The 27317-nt window shown below is 43.8% G+C and overlaps 1 protein-coding gene and 1 long non-coding RNA gene across 2 annotated transcripts in view; one reads left to right on the top strand and one right to left on the bottom strand.

Annotated features, from left to right (window-relative positions):
- Window positions 1-259: 259 nt before the first annotated feature.
- The window catches only part of GRB2 (growth factor receptor bound protein 2), a 73604-nt gene continuing 46546 nt past the window's right edge, over window positions 260-27317 (bottom strand). Inside the window, exons 3-6 of the mRNA XM_077854202.1 lie at window positions 12159-12256; window positions 6539-6661; window positions 3393-3561; window positions 260-2426 (exon numbers count right to left, since the gene is read on the bottom strand). Of these exons, the coding sequence (XP_077710328.1) occupies window positions 2241-2426; window positions 3393-3561; window positions 6539-6661; window positions 12159-12256 (576 nt within the window). The 3' untranslated portion in view covers window positions 260-2240. The remainder of the gene's footprint in view (window positions 2427-3392; window positions 3562-6538; window positions 6662-12158; window positions 12257-27317) is intronic.
- The window catches only part of LOC144287014 (uncharacterized), a 48079-nt gene continuing 27000 nt past the window's right edge, over window positions 6239-27317 (top strand). Inside the window, exons 1-2 of the long non-coding RNA XR_013354939.1 lie at window positions 6239-6731; window positions 15351-15419. This is a non-coding gene — a long non-coding RNA (uncharacterized LOC144287014). The remainder of the gene's footprint in view (window positions 6732-15350; window positions 15420-27317) is intronic.

Here is a 27317-nt window from a genome sequence, read left to right on the forward strand (position 1 = left end):
CCATCTGGCAGCACCTGTGGGTGGTGGCTGGGCATCTATGGTGACCAAGCTCCCACGGATTCTGATGAGCAGCTGAGTGTGGGCATCACGACTCCAGGGGCCCAGCAAGGTCCACATGCTTCCCCAACAAGCTAGGGGGGTGGGAAAAGATGACACAGGAGTCCCCCGACACCGACGAGCTTTTAGGTTTTTATTTTAAGTAAGGTGGTGGTGGTGGTGGTGGGCGGGGGGGGGGATAAAAAAGAGAAGAGATACAGAGTGAAGAATTCATTGTATGTTTATTATTCACAGTTAATCACTACCTACCAAATGCTATCCGCAGAGTTAAAGGATTAAGTACATAGGTCTTTTTATTTAAACACTGATTTTTTTTTAAATATATACACACAAAACTTAGTTTAGCAAGGCTTCATGATATACACCAATTCCAAAATAAAACAATCAAATGGTCCAGGTGTAGAATGCCAGAGATTCCTTTTATCATCACTGAGGAAAGAAGCTACCAGAAAGGGAGCGGGGGGGGGGGGGGGTGGGTGGGGTGGGGGCAGATGCTCTGTCCAGAAGAGCAGCTGCCTCCGGGGCCTCTGAGTACTCCAGGCTGAGTCCGGCTCCATAACCAGAGTCCAGGGGAGACTCCAACCGACCACTTCAGAACCCAAAGGCTGTCACCAACTCCTGGGCAGCCCCGTTTCTGTTGCGGGCAGGGGATTGGGTGGAGAAAGTTCACAGGCACATCACTATGAGGGACAAGCAGCTGACAGGGCGGACAGAGAGAGCTCTGCAATGTCCTCGGCCTTCCTACATTTCCCACTTGTTCTTCCCCAACTGTTTCTGCTTCACGGACACATTTCCTTGGGGGGAAGGGTGAAGCAGCTAGAAACACAGCCCACTGGGAACAGAGACACGGAAACCCAGCTGCTTCTTGAATGCTGCCCTAGTGCTCACCTGGGCAGGTCAGGCAGGCGACACAAGATGAAAGCCGTGGACAGATACCTCTAACTTTCAGAGCAAGAAAAACGAAAGCTCTCATTTTCCACCCCAGTGTTGGAACACAGTATAACCTGATACAGTCACAGAGCGACAGTCTAAATTCCTTGGGTTTTCCTGTTTGAAACTTGCTGGCTCCAGGGATTTTTTCTCTGGGGGCCTCTGGAGCTGAGGAGGGGCAGACAACAGCTGGGATCACAAGGTCAAGGACTCTGACCACCCCCCTGCAGCCAGATCCAGTTCAAGGTGGGAAGAGCTGGAACTTCTCCTTCCTCCCCAGCAGCTGGGGACTCTGCACCCCTGGGGCAGCCACAGCAGACTCCAGAGGGCTGACAAATATTAAAGCTGAACCTTAAAGACTCGTGGCTGAGAAGAGGCGGACTGCCCGCACCCTCCACCTGTGCCTGTAGCAGCCGCTCCTCTGCCCGGAGCCCGGCTCCCCCCACCCCCAGAGAGGACTATTTACACAGAGCAGGAGACAAACTGGCTGGAAAGCTCTGGACTGTCTTTAACTTATTTTAAAACAAATAAAAAAAACACCACTCATAAGCAACTCTTGAAATAAGGAAAAAGGCACTATGAAAAATCAACATGCTCAATAATACCATTTGGAAAGGAAAACAATGTAGAAAAGAGACAAAGGTTTTTAGTTCGACTTTTCTCAGGAAGCCATGAGGGGTAACAGTCCTTCCTCTTGCCCCCGCTCCACTTCCAGCTTTGTCACAAGATGCCTGCGGCCGGGGGCTGCCCCCCGCCACGCCTGGCAGACACTGACCAGTGAGGGCCGCGGCCCAGCCGCCCTCTCCTCTGTGTGCACGAGGAACACAGCCACGGCTGTCCTTCCTTCAGTCACTCCAACTACAACAGACATTTTGCATAGAGAAAATACCAGCCCGCTTGGTTTCTTTTCTTTTATTATTGGCATCAGCTAGGACTATATGTGGCATTAGACGTCATGCACTGATGGACAGAAGAGGAGAGGGATGAAAAAGAGGACAAAGGAGAAACAGGAGCAGCGGTGAAAATTTGTAATAAAAACTCTTTTCTTAATTTATAGGTAAGTTTTGGCATTTTTATATCCAACGCCCCCCCCACCCCCCCAAAGTTCCAACCAAAGTGAGAGGGTCACCAGGTGACCCAGCCAGGTGTTCTGAGCTCCCCTCATGGGCTGCTGTTAAGGCAGCTTGGGGGTTTAATTCTTTTGTATGTGTTTTAAATTTTTCACTTTCTTTAAATAATCTCTTCTTTGATTCTTAGACGTTCCGGTTCACAGGGGTGACGTAATTGCGGGGAAACATGCCGGTTTGCCCATGGCAGGCCCCTTTCCACCAGTTGGGGTCTGAGTTATCCATGACGTGGATAAAGTCTCCCCGACGGAATCCCAGCTCTCCATCCTCCTGGGGATCAAAGTCAAAGAGGGCCTGGACGTACGTCGGTTGCTGTAGAAGACAGGCAGGGAAAGAACACCCGCTAGGTCTCTGCTCATGGGCAGCCCCTGCCAGGTAGGACCCGGCTCCACAGACATGTGCTGTCTCCTTCATGTTTCCCGAGATAACCTCCCACTTCTCCTCCAACTCCGTTTATTCTTACAGGTCCTAAGTCTACTCTACGTGGGTGCAGTGTACTTTCACCATGGCTCACAACACGCTAGAACATGCTAGGGCACAGCCCTCCACGGCAGCCCGTGAGCTGCCACCCCATAGAAAACCTGGGAACCAGTAGTCAGGCTCTGGTTTACAACTCTAAGCCTTTGAAAAGGCTTTAGTTCCCATCGGTGTATCGCTTATAAAGTCCTTAAGGTTTCACAGAGTCAAAAGGCCAAGAGCTTGACTAAAATAAGGTGGAGCGCCCCGTAACACAGGACTGGGGCTTTGGCCACAGGAATACAGGAGTGAGTGTGGACTCCACTCCCTCACAACAGGGTTTTCCTCCTCACTTGCTTCCAGGGAAACAATACTGCAGAGGGTTAAAGATGTTCTACAGAGACATAGGTGGTAACTGGCAACACACCGCCAGGAAAGGCAGCCTCTGGGAAAAGGCCAAACCATTTTGTTTCAAACTACACATCTCTGACACAAACTAAAGATACTATTTTGGGGCAGCCTGGGTGGCTCAGTGGTTTAGCACCACCTTCGGCCCAGGGCGTGATCCTGGAGTCCCAGGATCGAGTCCCACATCAGGCTCCCTGCAAAGAGCCTACTTCTCCCTCTGCCTGTGTCTCTGCCTCTCTCTGTGTCTCTCAGGAATAAATAAATAAAATATTTTTTAAAAATTAAAAAAATAATAAAGGTACTATTTTGAATGATGGGTGCAGAAGCCCCAGAAAAAATCCTTTGAGAGGGTACCTGCCTGTCTGAGGAGCTATTCTTAATTGCTAAAACTGATCCCAATCTTATGAGGCTTACCTGTGGCACCTGTTCTATGTCCCGGAGGAATATCTGCTGGTTTCTGGAGACAGATGTAGATCTGTGATAATCGACCAGCTCGTTCAGAGAATTGAATTTCACCACCCAGAGGAAATACTTCCCGGCTCCATCTCGGAGCACCTTGAAGTGCTGCACATCATTTCCAAACCTGGAGGGGCAGAGAACACCCACGAGAACAGGTCAGAGGGCTCCATCCTGGCTATCTGGGGGCCAGGTGCTCCTCACATCAAGGAGGCATCTTCTGAGAACTAGAGTTCTGGCAACACTTCTCACGGCCTGAGGGGCCCAGACTGCAGCACAACACGATCCCCTGGCTGCAAAGTCAGGACGCTGAGTGCCCTTGAGATCCCGCCAGGGGACTGATGATGACCAGTGACGACGGGAAGAATCCTTGCCATATAGGAAAACCTTGTCCATCAGGTTAATTCTGAAGATGTTCGTAAGATAAAAAAAGAATATCCTAACCTATGGGCATGACTCCAAGTGCCCTGCGCTGTACCAAATCAAACAGCCCTATTCAAGGAAAAGTGTGACTTCATTAACTTTTCAAGCAAAAAAAGCATTAAAACTTTACAGGACATTTAAAGATGACAACAGGTGGGGTAGGAAAGTGAGAGAGGAGGGACTGGACATACTTTCAACAACTCTCCTGTAATTGGGAAGTGTAGATTATGTTTTCCATTTAGGAATCTTAGTTCTACTCACAGGTGAAAGGTCTCAGAACAGAATGCAGTAGGAAAATAAATATAAGAGGCCGAGGCACTGGGTGCCCAAAGATGTTTCTCGATCACCTGGTAACATGCTTCCTCTTATATTGCCCTGCAGAAGCAGGCGTACAACTGGGTGCTGACCAGCCCCTGGGGAACAGTGTTATGTGGCTGCTATACCAGCCCAGTGAGGCTTTGCCTGTCCTGCTCACTGCTGTGTCCACAGGACAGACACCAGGGCTCAGCCCTCAAACAGTACTCAAGGAAGATCTATAAATGAAGGACAGTCTTTCCTCTCCTTCAGTCTTAAAGGGAAAAGGAAATTAAAAACAACCCAGCAGGTGGCAGCGCTGGGCTTCAAGTAGGAGATCCCAGGCATCCAGGACCAGTATATAGCTTTTCCTGCTGCTTTTCCTGAGAATCTGCGTGTGGTGAGGAAGGAGGGCACATTCCCCAGAAGCTTATGCCCTCTGGTGCAATGCAAATGGTTTGGTTCTTATAAGGTGTACTGGGTCCCAGACAGTGACCTGTTAACGACCACCACGCTGTTTTTCAACACTGACTCCCATCTTGAAATGAGAGAAACCTTCTAAAGACTGTAGATTCTTGAACCTCCTTTGAGAAAGTGTTTGTGTTGTTAAAGACAGTAATGACATCTGTTTCAAATTTTATTTCTGGAACAATAATTGCACGGATTCTTTAAAGTTTTTATTTGATAAAATGGAATGGTTTGGGAGCTTGCCAGCAGCTACTGTATGAGCATGTGCAGTGATTAGTGATAATCAAGGCCTCCACTGCACACTACCTGCCAAGGTGGCTTTGGCCATTACTCAATTAACCTGTGAGTTAACTACTTGTACTCCTCATACTGTATAGAGTATAGAGTATATACTGTATAGAGTACTGTATAGACAGTACTCTATACTGTCCTCTACTCAGGTCAGTATAAAATGTAAGGATAACAGATGACAAAAGACAAATTAGCAAGAAGCATTAAGATAGTAATTCCACCTCAAGATACTCCTTCCCTAGATCCTCACTCACATGTGTTTATAATTGAGTGCATCAGAAGGCCGCTGTTGCTGTGCGTGCTGGGAAGGGGGGTTGCTGGGGATAACCACTGTACCTGCCACACAGTTTTGCTGTGAACCTGCAACTACTGTAAAAAAATGAAGTCTATTAAAAAAAAAAAAGAAGTCATTGTTAAAAGAGGAAAACTCTGAAAATAATTAGATCCAGTTTGACTTTTTCATGCTGGGACTAAAAAACTCACTTATACAGGACATGTATCTGTGTGGTGTTGTGAATATGGCCTGAAGCCACCTCCCACACCTTCACAGAGGGGAAAAAACCCCACAAAAACAAAAATTAAGTTTAAATCTACATTTCAAAAACACTATACTAAAAAAAACAAAACAAAAAACAAACAAAAAAACAAACCGAAAAACAAAAACACTATACTGGTCCTAAAATGAAACAAGATATTCAGTTAATTTTGGACACTGAAAAACCTTTACATTGTGTGTAAATGGCAAACTCTCTTATGGTCTTCATTGAAAAATAACGTAATCTATAGTAGCAGTGATCTAAGACCCAACCCCTGCAAGTTTTTATTTAAATTCTAGTTAGTTAACATATAATCTTAGTTTTATAGGGGAGGAATTTAGTGATTCATAACTTATATATAACACCCAGTAATCTGAGTTTTTAACCTAATCATGCTGTCATAGGAGTGATTTGTAAGATTTTCAGGGGAGGGGTTCCTCTGATAATATATTAACTAGAAAGGCCTTGACAATTTGATTAAAAATACTTATTACAGAGATGGGAAGTAATTTGCATGAAATCCTCAAAGCTCCAACTTATGTTCTCAATGATTCCTAGGGTGGTAAAGCTCCCAGTCTTTCCTATTCCTTGCTTACCAGCTCCCTTTCACATTTAAATTTACCACTGGGGAAAGCAAAACACCCTCAAACCCTTGTGATAACCTTTAAAAGTTGAAGTAAGAGGCCTAGGATGGTGTTGGTGGATTTATGCCAGACATCTGTACAAGAGAGCCAGCTGCAAGGGTGAGCAGTCACGCCACCAGAGTGAGATCCCACAGAGGGCAAACGAGCAAAGAGCTGTGTGCAAGGCAAAGGGCACAGCAGAGAGTGGGGATTAGGGAAAACATGCTGCTACTCACCAACTGAAGGCTGTTTCCACACAGGAATCTAAACTCAGTACTGGCAGAACTAATTTTTGAGGAGTCAGGAATTACTATTTTAATGTAAACTATGCTGCTTTATAAAATACAGTTTAGGCTAACCCTCTACCAGTTGGCAATCTTTGGTGTGTGTAGCCAGACACCTGGCCTGTGGCTTCACGTTTCAGATGAGGAGGGAGAGGACTCCAGGGACCAGAACGGGAAGCACTTACTTGACAGAGAGGGAGAAGTCCCCGGGGGCACTCTCACTCTCTCGGATGAGAAAGGCCCCGTCATGCCGCTGTTTGCTAAGCATTTCTTCTGCCTTGGCTCTGGGGATTTTGCCAAAAAACCACCTAAGGAAGGAAGACAAGCCAGTCAACATCTGCTTCCCCACAAAGAGACGGGATATCCAGCCTCCGAAATGTGAGTAACAGAACACTCCTTGCCAAAGGAAGGGGCCTCCTGCTTCACCCTCCAGTGTCAACATGCCCTACAAAGCCATTCAGTCAGCTTCTCCCTCGAGACACAGACCATCTCCCTTCAAATGACATTACCCTACCCTACTCTCCCCAGAAAGTGACTCACAAGGCATGATCATGGGCCACTCTTCCTAAAGAGGAAGACAAAGATGGGCCTCCTAGGTCAAAGCCCACCGCGCACCCTACTGACTCATCAGCAGGGCACTGGGGAAAGCCCAGGTCTATCAATATAAAGCACCGGAAGAATCACAGAAGGAGGGACAGGCCTCTTCTTGCAGCCATTTGACGAGGTCAAACCTTTGGCTACAGTGGGATTAAGGGAAATGGAGGTAGGAAACTGGAAGGCCCAGAAACTGGAGACAGGGCTACTTCTTGTAACAGCCCAAGGCAAAGAGGTTCGGCTAGGAGAGCAGCCTCTACCTACTATCACAGAGGCTGGGACTCCTCTCGATGCCTTTCTGAAACAGAAAGATGTGAGCTGCTAGGAAGATCCTATCGGAAGCTGCCATTAATTGGATTAATCTTTAAACATCCCTAAATCTACCTTCTTGTGTCTTTCTCACGTTGAGTACTACAATGCTAGGCTGCTGAGTAGCTGCCAGGATCTAGCTTCTAGCTTCTACAAATAACTCACTGGTAAGCCCTCCAGTGCCTGGAAGTCAGGCCACACGAGAGAAATTACATATTAATACAACAGAGTCATCTCCAACTATGAAAGGACAGCTGACTCTTCTAAAACCATTTAACTATTTTCTATTTTAAACTCTAGTGCTTTCAAGCTTGTGATGGACTTGCAGGCAGTAGGGATCAGTCTGGGGTGGGGTAAAGTCAGCCACCCTCTCTTCCTCTTAAGCCCCAAGATTTTCCCACCAAGCATGTATTTTCCTTTCTTTTCCCCTAGTTTAAAGTAATGAATATGAATTTTAAAAAATAGCCTACATGTTTGTGAAGTAAAAATAAAAAGCAAGACTTCCCTTAAACTCCCCAGAGGCAGCAAGTGTTGGCAGTTCTGCGCTCTGATTTTAGGCCTCTGCTTCTGATGTACACATACAGAGATGCGGCTGTAGGGTCTTCTAGCCTCCAGCTTAAGATGAACTCAATTTTATTTTCAATGAGTAAAGATAAACTGAAGTGAAATAAAGTATTCTAAATTGGAATTTTTACAAAGTAAACACATCCCTTACAAGCACCTAGAGTGAAAAATAGAAAATTAGCTGGAGACCATTTTATTAAAGACTTCTTTTGTATCTGCTTCCATTTTTATTAAATTCTGTCCTGGGACGCCTGGGTGGCTCAGCAGTTTGGCACCTGCCTTTGGCCCAGGGTGTGATCCTGGAGACCTGGGATTGAGTCCCACATCGGGTGCCTCTCTCTCTGTATCTATCTCTCATGAATAAATAGTTTTTTTTTAAATTATGTCCCTCTTTCTCTTGAGGATATTCTACAACATAAGGGGTATCACGCCATCTGAAGAATAGCGAGTGCTCTCACTTAAGACATTTTTTTAAATTTTTAAATTTTTAAAAAAATATTTTATTTATTTATTCATGAGAGACACAGAGAGAGGCAGAGACACAGGCAGAGAGAGAAACAGGCTCCATGCAGGGAGCCCGATGTGGGACTCGATCCCGGGACTCCAGAACCACACCCTGGGCCAAAGGCAGGCACTAAACCGCTTGAGCCATCCAGGGATCCCAAGACATTTTAAATAGTGATACTCAGGTGTAACTACATGGTTAAGGTCAAAATTTTTAAAATCTTTGAAAGATGGGTTTGTACTACAACACAAATAGCAAAGGAAAAAGCTAGTGGAGGAGGTGGCTCGTTTTCCATTTTAAATCTTCACTACATTCCACAGGCTCCCATCCATATGCACTCAGTGTGAAAAGCACATATCTGGACCTATCCCCAGTACGCCCAACAATCTGTGTTGCAACACTAGCCAACAATTGTTTCCTAGTTTGTGTTTAACTGGTTACCTCGAAAGCTGTATTAGGTTGTACTCCACTGGAGACTTCCCTCTTCCTAACAAAAACTAAAGATAGGGGGAGAGGAAGGATTGAGGAGAGAGGGAAGGGGGGCTTAGTGCTCTGTACTCTCTCACCACTATGGGAGGGACACGGATGCTGTACTTATGGATGTCCAGTCACAGAGCAGTCCTGGAACATGATGTGTGCTGCAAGGCCAACCACTGCACAGGCCCATGGCCATGGTCTTTTCAGCAATACGGTTTCCTGTTTCAGAGCTTGCAGCAGAGGAACACTCCCTGCCTTTCAGCTAGACTCTGCAAAAACCACCACCATGGAGGCTGTCCTCCTGGATGTTTCCCAATCAATTACTATTCCAGAGTTCTTTAGAGTAGATCTTTTATTTTTTTTTTATTTTTTTATTTTTTTAGAGTAGATCTTTTAAAAGCACTAGGCAGGAGAAGGAGTTTCCTTAAGGGCTAACTCAGCAATTGGGCTACTGGGGCAGAAACTGCTTTCCGGGGACAGAGGCCTTTCCTGTGTTTTCTCAAGGTGGATTCGAAAGGCTTGTGTCACTTCAAACAATCTGAAGGAAAACAAAGGTTTAGAGCCACTGGCATTTTACTGAATATAGAAATTATAGTATTATGTTCTAAATTCTCTTTCAGCCTAGAAATATGAAAATGAAAAGGAAACTGAAGCTGATTTTCCTTTTTTAAAATATTTTATTTACTTTTTCATGAGAGAGACAGACATAGGCAGAGGGAAAAGCAGGCTCCATGTAGGGAGCCCAAAGTGGGACTCGATCCCGGGACCTCAGGATCACGCCCTGGGCTGAAAGCAAGCACCAAACTGCTGAGCCACCCAGGCGTTCCCTAAAGCTGATTTTCCTATCACTGGATCAAGTACAGAAGCCAGGCAACTATGGCCCTCAGCCCAAATATGCCCAGTTTTTGTATGGCCCACAATCCAAGACTTGTACAAATTTTTAAAGGGTTATTTTAAGGGGGATCCCTGGGTGGCTCAGCGGTTTCGCGCCTGCCTTTGGCCCAGGGCACGATCCTGGAGTCCCGGGATCGAGTCCCGCGTCGGGCTCCTGGCATGGAGCCTGCTTCTCCCTCTGCCTGTCTCTCTATCATAAAATAAAAATAAATCTTAAAAAAAAAATAAAGGGTTATTTTAAAAACTTCAAAAGAGTATGTGAAATGACAGAGATTGCATATGGTCCTCAAAGTCTAAAATATTTATTATCTGGTCCTTTACACAGTTTAGCCAACCCTTGATGTACTCTGAGGACAGACTGATGGAATAGATGTATATAGAATATCTGGCGTCACTCCCACTCTAAGTATCCACTATTCAACTGCTTCTCTCCCATGGAGTACATTCAATGATGCTGTCTGTGAAAAGCCCATACAGCCCCCAAAGCAAACATGGACACTAAATGACCACATGAATGCAAAGCTGTGCTTAGTATACTTCCCAGGACATCTGTACTAGTCTTGGTTCATCTTTTGGAGTTTCTTGGTTATCACCATGTGTGCCTACATTTTAGTAACCTGGGCATGGTTGTGTGTAAACTCCAAAACTAATGTTACAGGGACTTTAAATGAGGGGCATTATCAATCCACTGATAGGGGTCTAGGAACTTCTGCCACATACACCTTTTAAGATTCTTTTATGCCTACTCTATTTTTATTATTTTTTTAAGATTTTATTTATTTATTCATGAGAGAGAGGCAGAGACACAGGCAGAGGGAGAAGCAGGCTCCATGCAGGAAGCCCAAAGTGGGACTCGATCCCGGGACTGGGATCAACTGCTGAGCCACCCAGGCATCCCTTACGCCTACTTTAAAAAAAAAAGAAAAAGACTAGCATTTCACTGACATTTAATTGCCAGTGACTCCTATATTACTCTGTGGTTTTCTATACTGTCTTTTATAATGAGAATCAGATTCATAAATTACTGTCATTGAAATAAAAATACCAGCAGCTTTCCTAATTTTTAAGACAAAAAGGAATGAACTAGATGATTGAAGGCCCCTTTGAGCTCTGTGTAGGATAAGATGTGGTTAAGATCTCTGTTCTGGTGGCTTGGAGGGGTGATGGGGGATGACAGACACACATGAGAGCAATGACAATGAAGACAGGGACAAATGGGCTGTCACTCAAGGTGGGTCAAGTCATCTAAAGGTCTTATTTATCATTTGTGTTAAATTAAGTAGACAGAATCTGCTGCTCCTGTGTCTCAATGGCATTCTACCCTGAGCACTGAGCCTCAGTTCCCCCTGATGTGCAAGGGATGGAAGGACTGCTTCTGAAGGAGAAGCAGGGCCTGCTAAGGGTGGGAGGACAGAGGTCTGTAAGGGCTCCCAAGGTCCAGCCATGTCACCGATCAATAAAAACTGGGTGGAGTAGGGCATGTTCTGAGGGAGGGGGGAAAAAAATTCATTACTCTCAACAGCCTGGGGTAGATGATTTTGTTTCCTCTGAAGTGGGAACACTAAGCAGTAGGCAAGGATAGGGATTATAATAAGCATTTACTGGGAACCTATTATATTGCCAAGCACTGTGCTCTAGGGATACAAAGATCATTAAGATATAGTCCCACAGGGCAATCAAACATATTGACAAAACCATGTGATAAGTACAGTTTCTAAAACTCAAAAAATGGAGAATTATGAAACAGATCTGGCCTCAAGGGTTTTAGGAAAAACAATCAAGGAACGGTATTTCTGTTGTTTTATTATCTGAGGATCAATGACAGCTATTATTGATCCAAAACATTTATTATTATTATCATGTAATCGTAGGTAAACTATTTTTTTTTAAAGATTTTTATTTATTTATTTATTTATGATAGAGAGAGAGAGAGAGAGAGAGGCAGAGACACAGGAGGAGGGAGAAGCAGGCTCCATGCCGGGAGCCTGATGTGGGACTTGATCCCGGGACTCCAGGATTGCGCCCTGGGCCAAAGGCAGGTGCTAAACCACTGAGCCACCCAGGGAGGGATCCCCTCGTAGGTAAACTATTGTTTTAAACGAAACAATTGCTTCATTAAAGATCATCAGCAACCATTATCAATCTAAAACATACGACTGGGCACCTGGATAGCTGAGTCAGTTAAGCATCCAACTCTTGATTTCAGCTCAAGTCATGATCTCAGGGTCCTGAGATCGAGCCCTGCAATGGCCTCTGCGCTGGGCGTGGAGTATTATCATCATATACTACTACTGACATGCAAAATCCACATGCTTTATTAATTCTCTAGGAAGACAGAGTAAAAGGTGTGACAACTATCCGAAGGATCTCAATTTAAAAATACATTATAAAATAAAATAAAAATATTATTTGGAATAAGCAGATGGGTCTGACTCTTGGAAGACCAGTAGAGTTCAACTTACGGATGTGGTTTCATTTCTATGTAATTCTTGGGAATGAAGCCATCTTTCCCGTTGAGCTCTGCCTTGTACCAGTTCTGATCACATTCTTCATTCAAAACCTGAAAAGAAATAAGGGGAGGGGAGAATCAAATAATTTCCTTTCCACACTCTTAAAAAGGTAGCCACTAAGACAATTATGTTGCCATTTAGGTTTGTTTGTAAAAAGCGTTATTTGAAGTATGGTCAGTTACATGGATTCAAGACTTCAAATAACTTCAAACAGCAATAAATCAACTCTTACAGTTAAAATTAAAAAGTAAAATAAACGGTCTCTGAAAATGAGAGTCTGACCCCCTGAGTACCTAGCAGTAACCCCTCAGTAGGAAAGTAGACAGGAGAATGACAGGAAAATAATAGTTTGTGGAAAACAGCAAGCACTGATGCCGGAGAATGAAGGGAGCCCCACAAGGATGAAATAAGCCTGCTCTCTGGGAGAGAGGCAGAACAGAGAGACTTTTAAGACTTCTCTAGAGCTCCTCTGGCCCACCTTCAGAATCACAGGAATCCAATCCTGGGTCAGCCACCAAACAGGTGTGTCAGGCTGCTGTTTACATGCATCATCCACGTGTCCTCATGCACAAAACATATTTTAATGAAAAAGCACAGCAAGTCCTACTCCTCTCACCCTTAAGGCCACAATGTGTTTGAGTTAGGGAATGCTGGAAGGACAACAACCAGCCCAATTCAGGGGGAAGATGCAGAGACCATAAAACTTAAACACTGTATTCTCCAGAATGAAGAGATTCTCTACAAATGTGACATGACCACCCAAGGTTATGAGCTGGTGAATTACACATAGATTTGTAGATCCCCAACTGCTCCTTGTGAGTTACATGGATAGGCTAGGCTCATGATACTGCAGAAGAGTAAAAGGAACAGAACAGGGATAGTATAAAAGCCACCTCTGAATTCTAGATTCTAGGACAGTATTCTGTGATCTACCAAAAAGAAGGGCGTTAGGAAGAATGTGGCCTAGTAATCACCTCCTAGCAAGCATCAGTGCTTGCTGCTTTCCACCTCATTATCCTAAAACAACAACAAACCTGTAGGCTTATTAAGAAGAGTTTTTCAAAATGTCTTTAAAATTCCCCAAAATGGTGCGTTATATATCTTACTCTAAAGATTTCTTGGAAGTCAGAGTAGAGTCAGGCTGACAAGTAACTTAGGCCCATCTGGGCATCAAAACAGAGTAATGTAACCACCTGGAAAAGACCAGTTTTAATTTGTGACCAATAACTTTGCAGAATAGGCTGTGTTATTACATACTAGTTCATACAGCTGCACATACCTATCACCTTTACTAAGATAGAAGCAAGCCCCCTAAAAATATTCCCCCTAATAAAATAATTTATGGGACAACTTGCAGATTTGGCACCAATTTAGAACTATGGTTTTCTGCAGAACAAAAGTATTACTTGGTGTTTAGTATGCTTTTCTCCTCAGGAAGACAGGGAAATATGGAATAAATGCATTTATTTTTAATGCATGTGAATAATTAAAATGTTGGTTCTCTGAAACATTCTAGTATCTAGAATATCATTTTGCCAGAAAGTCAGAATTTTTGGTGCATGCCTCTTAAGTTCTTTACTCCAGAACTTAAGAAGATGACTGGTTCTGCTGTAGGCAAAGCACAAGAGAAAGAGTGATCCTGCCAGTTGGGGCCACTCTGGGAGTCAGGGACCACGTCTTTCCACCCAGCAGCTCCACTCATACAACAGCATGACATGCAAGCCCTGTGGCTCAGATGACTTAACAGATATTTCCAAATTAAGTTTTATCCAGGGCAGCCCCCGTGGCGCAGTGGTTTAGTGCCGCCTGCTGCCTGAGGTATGATCCTGGAGACCCAGGATCAAGTCCCACATCGGGTTCCCTGCATGGAGCCTGCTTCTCCCTCTGCCTGTGTCTCTGCCTCTCTCTCTCTCTGTGTCTCTATGAATAAATAAATAAAATCTTTAAAAAAAAAGTTTTATCCAAATGTCTAAATGCTTAAACAGCAAAGGACACAAAACCTAAGTGAGTCCAAGGTGAAGCAGAGAAGGGGACCAGAACCATGTGTGGATGAGTGCACCTACAGGGACAGTGTTCACTTTCCTATGGACTGACATGAATACCCACGCCCTTCACACAAAATTTAAAAAGCCTCATCAGAGTTCTGAGAATGAGGAAGTACTCCTCTCACCACTCCCCACAATGGAAGGTACACTCACTCATCCATTCCCCCAAACGAATAGATGGTGGCGTTTTACAGCCAAATCTTCAATCTTGAAAACCTAAAGCGATGTTTTTAGGTTTTACCCCATGGCTGCAAGTTCTATTCCAACCCTCATATTCCCTCAAATTAGGACTTCATAGCTATACAAGACACTCCCATTTAACGGAAGCAAACTGATCAAGAGATGAGATTATGAAAGGAGGAAATGACAAGTTTCAGTGACTTTTTCTTCTTGCAAAAAGAAATAAAACTTTCTTTACCATGTGATTCTACTTTTCTATTTCATACAATTTTCTTTTTTAAGATTTTATTTATTTATTCACGAGAGACGGGGCGGGGGGGCAGGCTGAGACACAGGCAGAGGGAGAAACAGGCTCCATGCAAGGAGCTGGATGCGGGACTCCATCCTGGATCCTGGGATCACGCCCTGAGCCAGAGGCAGATGTTCAACCGCTGAGCCAACCAGGCATCCCCAATCTGAGACCATTCTTAAAGCAATGCAAATTTCCATTTATACCAATCTAAAGTCAAAGCTTTCTAAATGGTTTAACAACACACAAAAAAGGTCAAAGATTTAGACCAAAGATCCCTAGGATTGAGGGGGCCAAACACATGAGTTCAAATTCCAAGTTTACCAGTGAACTAAGTGACCCTGAGCAATTGACCATTGTCTAAATTTTGGTTTTTCCACCTAAAAAGTGGTGGTAAGAGCTACACCTCCCAGGGTTACTGAGATGATTATATGAGAAAATGTGATGTGCAGCGTAGCAATCAGTACAGATTCATGTTCATGGGCACCAACAGCATACATAGGAAGACGATCGAGATTCTTGTTTTATTCTGAAAACATACAAGTAAGAGACTCTAGGCTTATTAAAGATTTTAAATGCAGATTTCCAGGATTACAATACCTAATTCCGTTCTTTGTCTCTTCTACACAGATCCTGGGAGATACGATCTGTACTTAATTTTCTGCACAAACTATGGAAAAGGTATCTTTTAGGAAAATGGTAGGTAAATATTTTGTTTATAAATTGCTAGTTTAGGGATCCCTGGGTGGCGCAGCGGTTTGGCGCCTGCCTTTGGCCCAGGGCGCGATCCTGGAGACCCGGGATCGAATCCCACGTCGGGCTCCCGGTGCATGGAGCCTGCTTCTCCCTCTGCCTGTGTCTCTGCGCCTCTCTCTCTCTCTCTCTGTGTAACTATCATAAATAAATAAAAAATTAAAAAAAAAAAATAAATTGCTAGTTTATTAGATTGTAATTTGAATTATGGGACTATTCTCTTGCTGAACATATTCAGTTATTCAGAATAAATAAACAAAAGAAATGATGTTTTTGAAGAGCAGGGGTAGTGGGGGAGAGGAGGAGAAAGAATCCCAAGCAGGTCCTAAACCCAGTGCAGAGCCTGACGCAGGGCTTGAGTTCACAACCCCAAGATTATGACCTGAATCGAAATCAAGACTTGGTTGCTTAACCCACTGAACCCACTCAGGTGCCCCAGAAACCATGATTTTTATTTTTCAAAAGATTTTATTTATTGGGGCACCTGGGTGGCTCAGTGGTTGAGCATCTGCCTTTGGCTCAGGTCATGATCGCGGGGTCTTGGGATCGAGTCCCACATCAGGCTCCCCATGGGGAACCTACTTCACCCTCTATGTCTCTGCTTTTCTGTGTCTCTCATGAATAAATGAATAAAATCTTAAAAAAATAATAAAGATTTTATTTATTTATTTGAGGGAGTGAGAACACAAGTGAGGCAGGGAGGGAGAGGGAGCAGCAGACTCCCCGCTGAGCAGGGAGCCCATTGTGGGGCTTGATCCCAGGACCCTGAGAAATCATTATAAATAAATAAATAAATAAGTAAGTAAGTAAGTAAGTAAGTAAGTAAGTAAGTAAGTAAGTGTGTGTATGGGGCGCCTGGGTGGCTCAGTTGGGTAAACATCTGACTTTAGCTCAGGTCATGATCTTGGGGTCCTGGGATCCAGTCTTGCATCAGGCTCCATGCTCAGAGGGGAGTGTGCTTCTCCCTCTCCTTTTGCCCCTCCCCTCACTCGTGCTCTCTCTAAAGAAATAAATAAAATCTTAAAAAAATAATAAAATAAGAAATGTCAACTGGGATGTTGGAAAAAAAAAATAAGTATGCAGTACAGTTTATGGAGTAGGCCAATCCAAAATTTTATCAATTGTAAAGCAACTTGTGTAAGGGCATTCACACACGAAAGATTAGCACAATGACACATTTAGGCTCTTACACATACCCCCCCTTAATGCCACTTTTATGTGATTCCTGCATTAGAGAAATTCAACATAAGCCAGTGAGTTTCTGCTGCTCTTCAAGGTCAATCAATCCCACAGGAAAAATACTGAAATCCTGCCATGACATGAAGACAGATTAAGAATCTGGTGATCCTAGCATATTAATTCCAAGTTCTTAGAAAAGAGAGAACACACACACTGTTTAAAGACTTGAACCCCTAAAAAAATGTGACCAGGGCCCTGGCTAGGGTAACTGCACTGACAGCCACTTAAAATCTGTTATCTTCAGCTGACTGTTATATATTTTATTGGAAACTATTAGTCTTCGACTTTAAGACTCCCTTAGCGTGGATTACTGATTCGGGCTCAGACTGCACTGATTCACCACTAACACTTTAGATAAGTGCTTTACAATCACCACCTCCGTCTGTTACAGGTTTTGCTCAACGTGAAAAACATCTTGGTTGTGCTGCTTTCTCTACAGCATGCCAAATCATGAAAAACACCCACACTGTAGATAAGCTATTCTCATTTTAAAGATGAGATGCCCAATTTAAAGGCAGTTTAATAAATAATAAAGGTTCCTGGTCCCACAGAAACCTTCAAGTGTTTACCCAAGCGCACACAGAGCAACAATTCTCAAAGTTCACGCTTCCTGGCCAAGTCTCTAGGATGAAGGACTATACAGCTCAGTCGAGATTTGCCAAGCACCTCTGGCCCAGTCAAGACACTTGACAGGCAGCTGGCCCTTAGACACCAGAACATTAAGAAGTGAAATACATTTATGAGGTTTTAAACCTCTCCCAATTTTAGCAGATTTATGAATTTGTGTGTGAACATCGAAATTATACTGTTTCATTAAATGTTTTAAAGAGGGACACTTGGCTGGCTCAGTCAGTAGAGCATGTGACTTCAGATCTCAGGGTGGTGAGTTCAAGCCCCCACGCTGGGAGGACAGCTTACTTAAAATAATAACATTAAATGGTTTAAAGACAGTCTATTCATTAAAAAAAAAAGTATTCATGTAACAATATCAAAACAAGAGGGTTTTTTACCTTATGGTGATGATCTCTCTCAGCAAAAGTACATCTGTGCCATGAAAATGCTTTTTTAGTTCCCTTTAAAATGGATCTTTCCAGAAGATTCATTTCTTTGGGGATCCAGGAGTCTGAAATCCTTGACTTTTTAATTTTTTTTTTTTAAGATTTATTCATCTCACACACACACACACACACACACACACACACACACACAGAGGCAGAGACACAGGCAGAGGGAGAAGCTGGCTTCATGCAGGGAGCCCGATGTGGGACTCGATCCTGGGACTCCAGGATCATACCCTGAGCCAAAAGCAGATGCTTAACTGCTGAGCCACCCAGGCGTCCTTTTTTTTTTTTTTTTTTTTTTTTAAAGGGGGGGGGCAGCCCTGGTGGCACAGCGGTTTAGCTCTGGCTGCAGCCCAGGGCGTGTGTGATCCTGGAAACCCAGGATCGAGTCCCACGTCGGGCTCTCTGCATGGAGCCTGCTTCTCCCTCTGCCTGTGTCTCTGCCCCTCTCTCTCTCTATCTCTATGAATAAATAAAATCTTTAGGAAAAAAAAAAAAAAGATTTTATTTATTCATGAGAGACCTAGAGAGGGGCAGAGACACAGGCAGAGGGAGAGGCAGGCTCCCTGTGGGGAGCCTGATGTGGGACTCAATCCCAGGACCCCGGGATCATGCCCTGAGCTGAAGGCAGATGTTCAACTGCTGAGCCACCAGGCGTCCCATGTTATTTTGAGAGGATATCATCTATCAAAGTAAAGAAATCCAATGGGCATTGTTAGTTAAGTCTATCTTCTGACCACTAGTGATGTTTGGTGAAAGGGGTTAGGTTTTGGCCTTTAAATACTTTTATTTTATTTATTTTTTTAAAGATTTTTTTTTTAATTTTTATTTATTTATAATAGTCACAGAGAGAGAGAGAGAGGCAGAGACACAGGCAGAGGGAGAAGCAGGCTCCATGCACCAGGAGCCCGATGTGGGATTTGATCCCGGGTCTCCAGGATCACGCCCTGAGCCAAAGGCAGGCGCCAAACCGCTGCGCCACCCAGGGATCCCTATTTTTTTAAAGATTTTTATTTATTCATGAGGGACACAGAGAGGCAGAGACATAGAGGGAGAAGCAGGCTCCTCTCAGGGAGTCTGATGAGGGACTCGATCCCCAGACCTGGGATCACACCCTGAGCTGAAGGCGGATGCTCAACCGCTGAGCTACCCAGGAGTCCCTAACAATTCTATTTTTGAAAAAATATATCTGTTTAAAATAGGCTCCACACCCAATGTGGGGCTCTAACTCAAGACCCCAAGATCAAGAGTGGCATGTTCTACCAAGTCAGCTAGGCACCCCCTCGCCCCTAAAACTATTTTAAAAGGAAAAGAAAGAAAAAGAACGAGAGGAGGAGGGAAAAAACCACAAGCTCTCAAAATCTTCAGTGGTAAAGATCACTTATCACTACTGCCATCTGAATATGAACCAGTTGTATCTCAGAAAAGGTATTTTCTTCCTTGTTGCTCAAGCTACATTTCTGTACTCTCTTAGCAGCTGCTATCAACAGGAATCAGTTTGAAAGGGGTACAGCAGTGAATCAGTGGGCTGAGGGGCACCAAATGCCTGATTAAGGTTGAACTGGTTTGACCTCAATCTGTTTAATGCCCCAAATCAGCTGAAACGTCACTGGTTTTCTCTTTAGAAAGTACTGAGTAGTTTCCTACAGACCCAAACTGTTCTTAGTCTGGCGTTCCAGTTTTTATAATTCAGCCAACATCTATCTACTTATCTGCCTTCTTACAACACCCACTTATCTACTTTCTTACCTGCTAGTTTTCTAAATGGACCCGTTAGTTAAGAAGTCAACTCACCAACATACTATGGACTTCCAAGTTTTCCCTCTAGTTGGAATGTCCTCTTATCTATTTGATAAGCTCTCAAGATTCAGTTCAGAGTTTACAATCACCTTAGTCAAATCTTCTGTTTCACTTTTATAATATTTAATGGAGCATCATGGTCAGCATAACATAATCCCTTATGACATCTTGTCTACCGCTACACTTTGTACTGTGTACTACTGGTGTGCTTTGGCCCTCTCCTAAATTAAACTGCAAACATCCTGAAGCGGGCTCCATGCCCAATTGTCATCTGTGGTCCCCACACTTAGAATGGTATCTAGCATATTTTGAGGAATTGACTTAAATATGGGGGCTGTGTTCTAAGTGATGTACACTATATCCCAGAGCTAGCTGGATCTAAGATCAATGGTAGGAGCAGCATACATTACACACCATCAGACTCCTTGATGAAAAACAACAGCCTCTTAAATAGAACCTAGAAAGAGGACTCTCCTAAGAGTTTGTTTCTCCAAGGAGGAAGAGGCAAAGTAAAGCAAGTAATAGAATTAGGCAGTTAGTCTTGCTGCAACATGACTACTACTGCCCAAAGACTTCCATGTGGAGAAAGTACCTCAAAAGGGGGAATCCTTTTCACAAGACTACCTGCTTTTACTTTCCCCTAGATAAAAAGACATAAGGTGGGGGTGTGTAGGTAGGTGAGGGAAATTTCAGTATGAAATGGATAAAAGCAGATGACTTGGGTAGATCAGAGCAACGGGAGGTAGCTCCTACACTGTTCATACTAATGCCTCCCAGTAGGGGAGCACTTCCTGGAATGCAGAGATGCCCGTTTCAGTCGGCATGTTTGACTTCTGACTTGCAGAGTATTACTTTATAGCTAAAACTCTTCCAGCAAAAAATATCTTTAAAAAAAGATTATTTATTTATTTATTTATTTATTTATTTATTTATTTATTTATTTATGAATGAATGAATGACACAGAGAGGCAGAGACACAGGCGGAGGGAGAAGCAGGCTCCATGCAGGAAGCTCGATCCCAGGACCCCGGGATCATGCCCTGGGCGCCACCCGGGCTGCCCTCCAGCAAAATTTTTAACAAAAGACAGCCTAGAAGCGGTGTCTGGGGTGTTTCAGTTGATAAATGTCTGACTTCAGCTCAGGTCATGTTCTTGGGGTCGTGGGATGGAGCCCCAAATCAAGCTCTATGTTCAGGGGGAGTTTGTTTCTCCCTTTCCCTCTGCCCTTTCCCCAGTTCTCTGTCTTTCGCTCAGGTAAATAAATAAGTCTTTAAAAAGTGGGAGGCGCAGCACCTGGGCGGCTCAGGGGTTAAGCGTCTGCCTTTGGCTCAGGTGGTGGTCCTGGGATCAGTCCTGCATCCAGGCCCCCTGCTCAGCGGGGAGTCTGCTTCTCCTGCCTCTCACCCTGCTCGTGCTCATGCCCGTGCTCTCTTTTGTTCTCTCAAATAAATAAAATCTTAAGAAAAAAAAGCCCAGAAGATCTTGAACTTTTATTTTTTTAAAGATTTTATTTATTTACTCATGAGAGAGAGAGAGAGAGAGAGAGAGAGAGGCAGAGGGAGAAACAAGCTCCATGCAGGAAGCCTGACGGGGGACTCGATCCCGGGTCTCCACGATCACACCTAGACTGAAGGTGGCGCTAAACCGCTGAGCCACCGGGGCTGCCCGAACTTTTATTTTTTTTTAAATGGTAGTTTTATTAAAGTGACAGGACCCGTGGGCAGAAGGGCAGTTGCCTTAATTGATTTTTTAAAAAGATTTTGAGAGCAAGCATGAGCAGGGGGTGGGAGGAGCAGAGGGGAAAGGAGAGAGACAAGAAGACTCTGCACTGAGCATGGAGACCAGGAGGAGGAGGCGGTTCAATCCCAAGATCATGACGTAAGCTGATACCAGAAGTCATTCATTCAACCAACTGAGCCACCTAGGTGCCCCTAGGCCTTGGACTTTTCTATGCTTCCACTGAATGGTAGTTAAGTTGATGTAGACAGAAAAATGATTAGACACACACTGTGTATACACAAAATGATTATATTAACAGCTCAGGACTATGTGTGCATTTTTTTTTAAATGTAAGAAGACTTTCTTTTTAATATTTATACGTGTAAGAAGATGAACAATTAAGAAGACTAATCAAATTATGTATTTCTCCTTCTCTGAGAAACAGTTAAGTACTTAAAAACCAAATGAGATACTTTCATCAACCAGTAAAGGTTCAGTTGTCATTGAGAAAAGCTGTTCATGACATTTTAACAAAACAGGAAGGTAGTTCACACTTATGTGCTATTACTCCACCCAGATAAATCTGGAGGCAGTGAAACCTAAATGCACAGGCAATACCCCAAAATAAACTCATTCTACCAAGGGGGTACCAAGAGTTTCCATTCAAAATAACTGTCTTTTGTGTTTTTATGACTCATAGAAGACATATTACATTGGTGTAGCTGACTGCTCAAACAGAACCATAAAATGCAGTTAGAATGTTAGAATTTCAACTTCAGGGGGTCAGGAGAGCTGGGGGAAAGGGGAGGGACAGAGATAGATACCAGGAGTTACAAGAGAGAAAATTCTGTGCATTTGCAAATTCAGCAATCATATGATGACCTGTATCAGGCAAGTACTATGTCACAAGAGTACCAAGCCCTGAGCTAGGTGAGCTGAGGATGCAATGGATACACTTTCCAAGACGCTTGGAGTTTAGTAAATTGCTAGGTGCAACACAGGGAGAAAAATGCTGGGGAGGAGGTGCTAATGGGTGCTAACGGTAAATGCCAACTTAACAGACGATATCTGGGTTCCAAACACTGAAGACAAAGACCTGAGTCCAATTTAGGGAACACAGGAAAACTTCCTGGATCAAGTGTGAACTAGGTTACACTCTTTGTCTGCAACTTTAGCTCTGCCCAGCTCAGGCAGAGCTGTGAATGGAAGCAACATGGCACACTTCTGGACTTGCTATCAACCAAATGGAGGGTGGGTTTTTCTTGGTCACACTTAGCTGCCATTAACTAAATGACTGGTTAAACTTCCTTAAGTTGAAAAGTAAAACCTTTACTAACAGTATCAGAACTTCCCAACGGAAGTGACCAAAATAATCTCTAACTTTAACAATATATTTATAAAAGATACTGTCTTTGCCATACTCTTTACTGACAACAGAAGGCTTTCAATCTTGGGTCAATTTCTACAACCCTCTCCTCTAAGAACCAAACAAAATAAACAAGGAGAGGCCAGAGCACAGGAGCTACTGTTTTCTAAGGATGGCAAACCTGCTCCCATTCACCCATTCCATCCTCAGAGACCTACTTCCTGCTGCTTCACCATAATAAATACAACAGGAGACAGGAACTCCCAACACCCCCACCCCCACCTCAGTCCAAAAATTATTAATGACAATAATTTATTAAATTTCACTTAAGGCCTTATTGATTCAAGATGTGAACCGGAGTCAACTGATTTACGGTGGTCTTGTGACACAAGAGCCACCTCAGAAAATATAACTGAAAGAAAAAAACAAAAACACAACACCACACCAAAAACCAATGTCAGTCACTGAGCTAATCACTGACAGTGCATAAGGATCTAGGCCTCTGAAAAACTCAAGGCCAGAATGTCAAGAATGTTAACATTCTGAACTAAAAAAGCTAGTTGCAAATGGACTTCCACTTCCCATGAATCTAGCTCCAAATTAGAATAGTTTGCAATCACAAGATAGAATGGACGTACTGGGTAGAGTGTTAAGTTCCCACTCCCTAGTCCCATGGTGGAGGTGAGTGCAGGCAGTCAGGCAGGTAATGACAATACTAAGGTGAAAATGTGGATTACTGTTACGTACAGCAAGAGGGAACAGAAAACTAGAACCTAGTCTAGTCCCGTGTTAGGCTAGGCAGTCAGAAACTGACATTTGAGGGGAGATCCAGAAGGTCTCCTGTGGATGCTGAAGGCATAAGTTTATCATGTGCAGGTTAGGGAATGAAAAGTGGTGGCTAGGGATGACAATCAGAAGGCACTGAAGACTGACACTCAGGCTTATTTTTTTCACATGGCCTGACAGCTGCCATTTTGCAGGGACAGGGAAGACAGGTGGCAACACTATAGCTAAGGGCACTGATGACATGGTCTGCAAGGGGAGAGGCAGTGCAATGAAGGGAAGGAGTTATATATATATATATATATATTTTTTTTTTTTTTTTTTTTAAGATTTATTTAGTCATAGACACAGAGAGAGAGAGGCAGAGACACAGGCAGAGGGAGAAGCAGGCTCCACACAGGGAGCCTGATGTGGGACTCGATCCCAGGTCTCTAGGATCACACCCCAGGCTGCAGGCGGCGCCAAACCGCTGCGCCACCGGGGCTGCCCAAGGAGTCACATTTAAGACAATTTTTTTTTTAAAGATTTTATTTATTCATGAGACACACACACACACAGAGGCAGAGACACAGGCAGAGGGAGAAGCAGGCTCCACGCGGGGAGCCTGACATGGGACTCGATCCCGGGTCTCCAGATCATGCCCTGGGCCGAAGGCAGGTGCTTAACAGCTGAGCCACTGAGGGATCCCCTTAAGACAATTTTTGGAGGTAGAATCAAAAGGGCTTGGTAATTAGATGTGGCTGGGTGGTGTTTCTCTTGGCCACTGATTTTTTTCTGAAAAGCATTTTAGAGGGATCCCTGGGTGGCGCAGCAGTTTGGCGCCTGCCTTTGGCCCAGGGCGCCATCCTGGGGACCTGGGATTGAGTCCCATGTCGGGCTCCCAGTGCATGGAGCCTGCTTCTCCCTCTGCCTGTGTCTCTGCCTCTCTCTCACTGTGTGCCTATCATTAAAAAAAAAAAAAAAAAAAAAAGCATTTTAGAAAACTACCTATTTAGAGCTACTGGGCAAATTTTTCTCTTTTAAGGCCACCATGAATACAAAGAATAATTTTAAAAGGTAGATGGTATCATCCACCTCTGCCTTTCCAGATCTGGCTGACACCTTACTCTGTCCTGTGTGGACCCTATTAACAGGCTCCTTCACAGGATCTCTTGCTCTTGGTTTCCTCCTCCAGTTTGTGGGTTTCTGTGGATAATTCTGGACCCTCAACTATTACTCTCAGCCCTTTGACACACTCCTTTTCTCCCCCAGCTTCTGGTAACTCCCCCTACTTCCTCTGCCCCATTCTTCTTCAGCCCTCAAGATGGAAACCTGGTTCCTAGCACTGGGCACTGCACCATCCCCTGTGGTTTTTCAGAGAAGCTCTGCCTACACCCCGTAGAGTCTCATTACTGAAGTCTCTTCAAATTAGCTGACTTAAGTGTGTGTCATGTATTTCCTACCAGGACCCTGATTGAAATGATTCTCAAAATCAGTTGTAATCTATCCTTTGGAACTCATTAAGAAGACATTTCACGATTTAAAGTGACATCTGGGGACACCTGGGTGGCTCAATGGTTGAGCATCTGCCTTTGGCTCAGGGCGTGATCCCAGGGGTCCTGGGATCAAGTCCTGCATCAGGCTCCCCATAGGGAGCCTGCTTCTCCTTCTGCCTATGTGTCTGCCTTTCTCACTGTGTCTCTCATGAATAAATAATAAAATCTTTTTTTTTTTTTAAAGTGACATCTGTTATGGGGCAAGGAGAATGCAAGAAATACCCGAATTTTACCAACTATTTGGGAGAAGAAAATCATAAAAGGGCCTTGCTTTATGAGGCCCACTATTTTTAAGGAGACAAATGATTTTGTCCTGTTTATTATTCAAATAGTTCCAGGAAGCTGAAAAAGGGAGTGAAGGTATGAAAAATCTAGAGCCTGTCGTCTGGTCATTACTAGACAGTCATAATAATTCATAGTTGTTATCCTCTTTGCATTGCACTTTAGTGTTTACATATCGATTACACGGAAAATGTGATGTTAGGAAGCTACACTGTGAATTTAAAAAAAAAAAAAAAAAAAAAAAAAAAGACACGGTCCTGCCCTCAGAAGCATTTATGAGCTAAGGGAGCTGTCTACATAAATCATGAGGGAATAAGTAAAACGTGGGACAAGAGAAATTGCTGATTGTTGAGCTGAATATGGAACCCACAGCTACTGGTTTCCAAATCAGCTGCATGGCTGATGTAGAAAATTCAGTTCCTGTCTGGGAACTATAAAAAGGGCAACTTCAAAGAGTCCAGGAATAGAGCAAGAACCTAAAGGTAGAGCAACTCAGTATGTTACAGGATATGGTAAGCAAACAAATCTTCTTTTATTTTTTTTTTTAAAGGTTTTATTTAAAAAAAATAAATAAATAAAGGTTTTATTTATTTGAGAAAGAGCGTGAGCATGAGAGAGAACATGAGCCGGGGGCGGGGGGTATAGAGGGAGAAGCAGACTCCCAGACTCTCCACTGAGCAGGGAACCTGACTCAGGGCTCCATTCCAGGGCCCCCTTCCCCTTTATATTTTAACTAGGGTTCAATAAGAGAAGGAGCCATTGCTGTTTCATCACACTTTGCCTACGACCCTCTGCCAGGCTTCAAGATGTCCTGCTTGGGACAAAGTGTCATGTGTTTAAATGACAAATGGTAATTATAGATACTGGACAGCTGGATATGGCTTCATCAAGCAGAGTTACCTCTTACAGGGAATCACTCTGGCAATGCTACTCCACTGCAGGGGAACTACTGCCTAACCAAGTAAGAGGAGCTACTCTCTCTGTGGCCTCTTCCACTTGGCTGAAGTGACGCCAGGAGGCGGAACAGTCCTAAAGCCAGCAATTTTCAAGGACAGAATTTCATGTAGGCATGCCTGGAACAACCAGATCAAGTGGCCTATTCCAAGTCTTCTGTTTCTATCACTCAGATATTTGACAGACTGCCCGTTGTCTCCCTTCCTTTTGGATGATCATATTGGCAAAGATGAAAACAAGTTAATACTCTGTGATGGTGGTGGGATGGTACTGGTGGGAACAGAAAAAGGTACATGGTTTTATGAAAAGGAATTTGGCCATATGTATTCAAGATCTCAATTTTCATACCTAATAACCCAGTAATACCATTCTTAGAGCTCTAGCCTAATAAAATAATCAAAGACTGTATACCAAGGTTCAGGGAGCAGACAGGAATGCAGTGAGTATCCATTTTGAGTCAGACACTGGCCAGGCATATAATAAAGAACTGATCCTTACTTGCAAGGAGCTGACAGTGGGGGAAGCAAGTGAATTATAACTTCAGATAGGATAAATTATATGATGAAAAGTTCAGGGCACTTTGTAGGAGAGCACATCTTAGGGAGATCTAATCTAACCCTGAGCAGAGATGAATGTCAAGGAAAGCTCACCTGGGTGGTAACGCCTCAACCGAAAACCCAAGTATGAAGACACGAATAAAAGTAATGAAAGAGAGTCTAAGTAGAGGAGAGAGCATGAGCAGAGGTTTCTGGTGACAAGGGGGTTTAGCAGAGCCTAACATTCAGACCCTAAATCCCAGGGAAGATGTCCAAAGGGGAGGCGCTGGAAGTCAAGGAGAGAGAACGGGGAGGCCTTTGGAGAGTAGAATGAGGATTCTGGGAGAATATGCACTAAATGTGCTTTGAGATGATGACTGGCTTTTGTGGGGACAAAAGTGGAATCAGGAAGACCAGTTGGTTAAGAAGTAACTGCAGCAAGTCAGGTAGGAGGAGATGGAAATTTAGACTAGGGTAGGGGGATTTTGACAGTTTTGAAAAGCTCTAAAATAAACACTGAAAACCCATACACATTATTTTAAGAATTTAAACTTATTCCTCTACCCTGCA

The sequence above is a fragment of the Canis aureus genome, chromosome 16 (genome assembly GCF_053574225.1).
Source record: "Canis aureus isolate CA01 chromosome 16, VMU_Caureus_v.1.0, whole genome shotgun sequence".
Taxonomy (NCBI): Eukaryota; Metazoa; Chordata; class Mammalia; order Carnivora; family Canidae; genus Canis; species Canis aureus.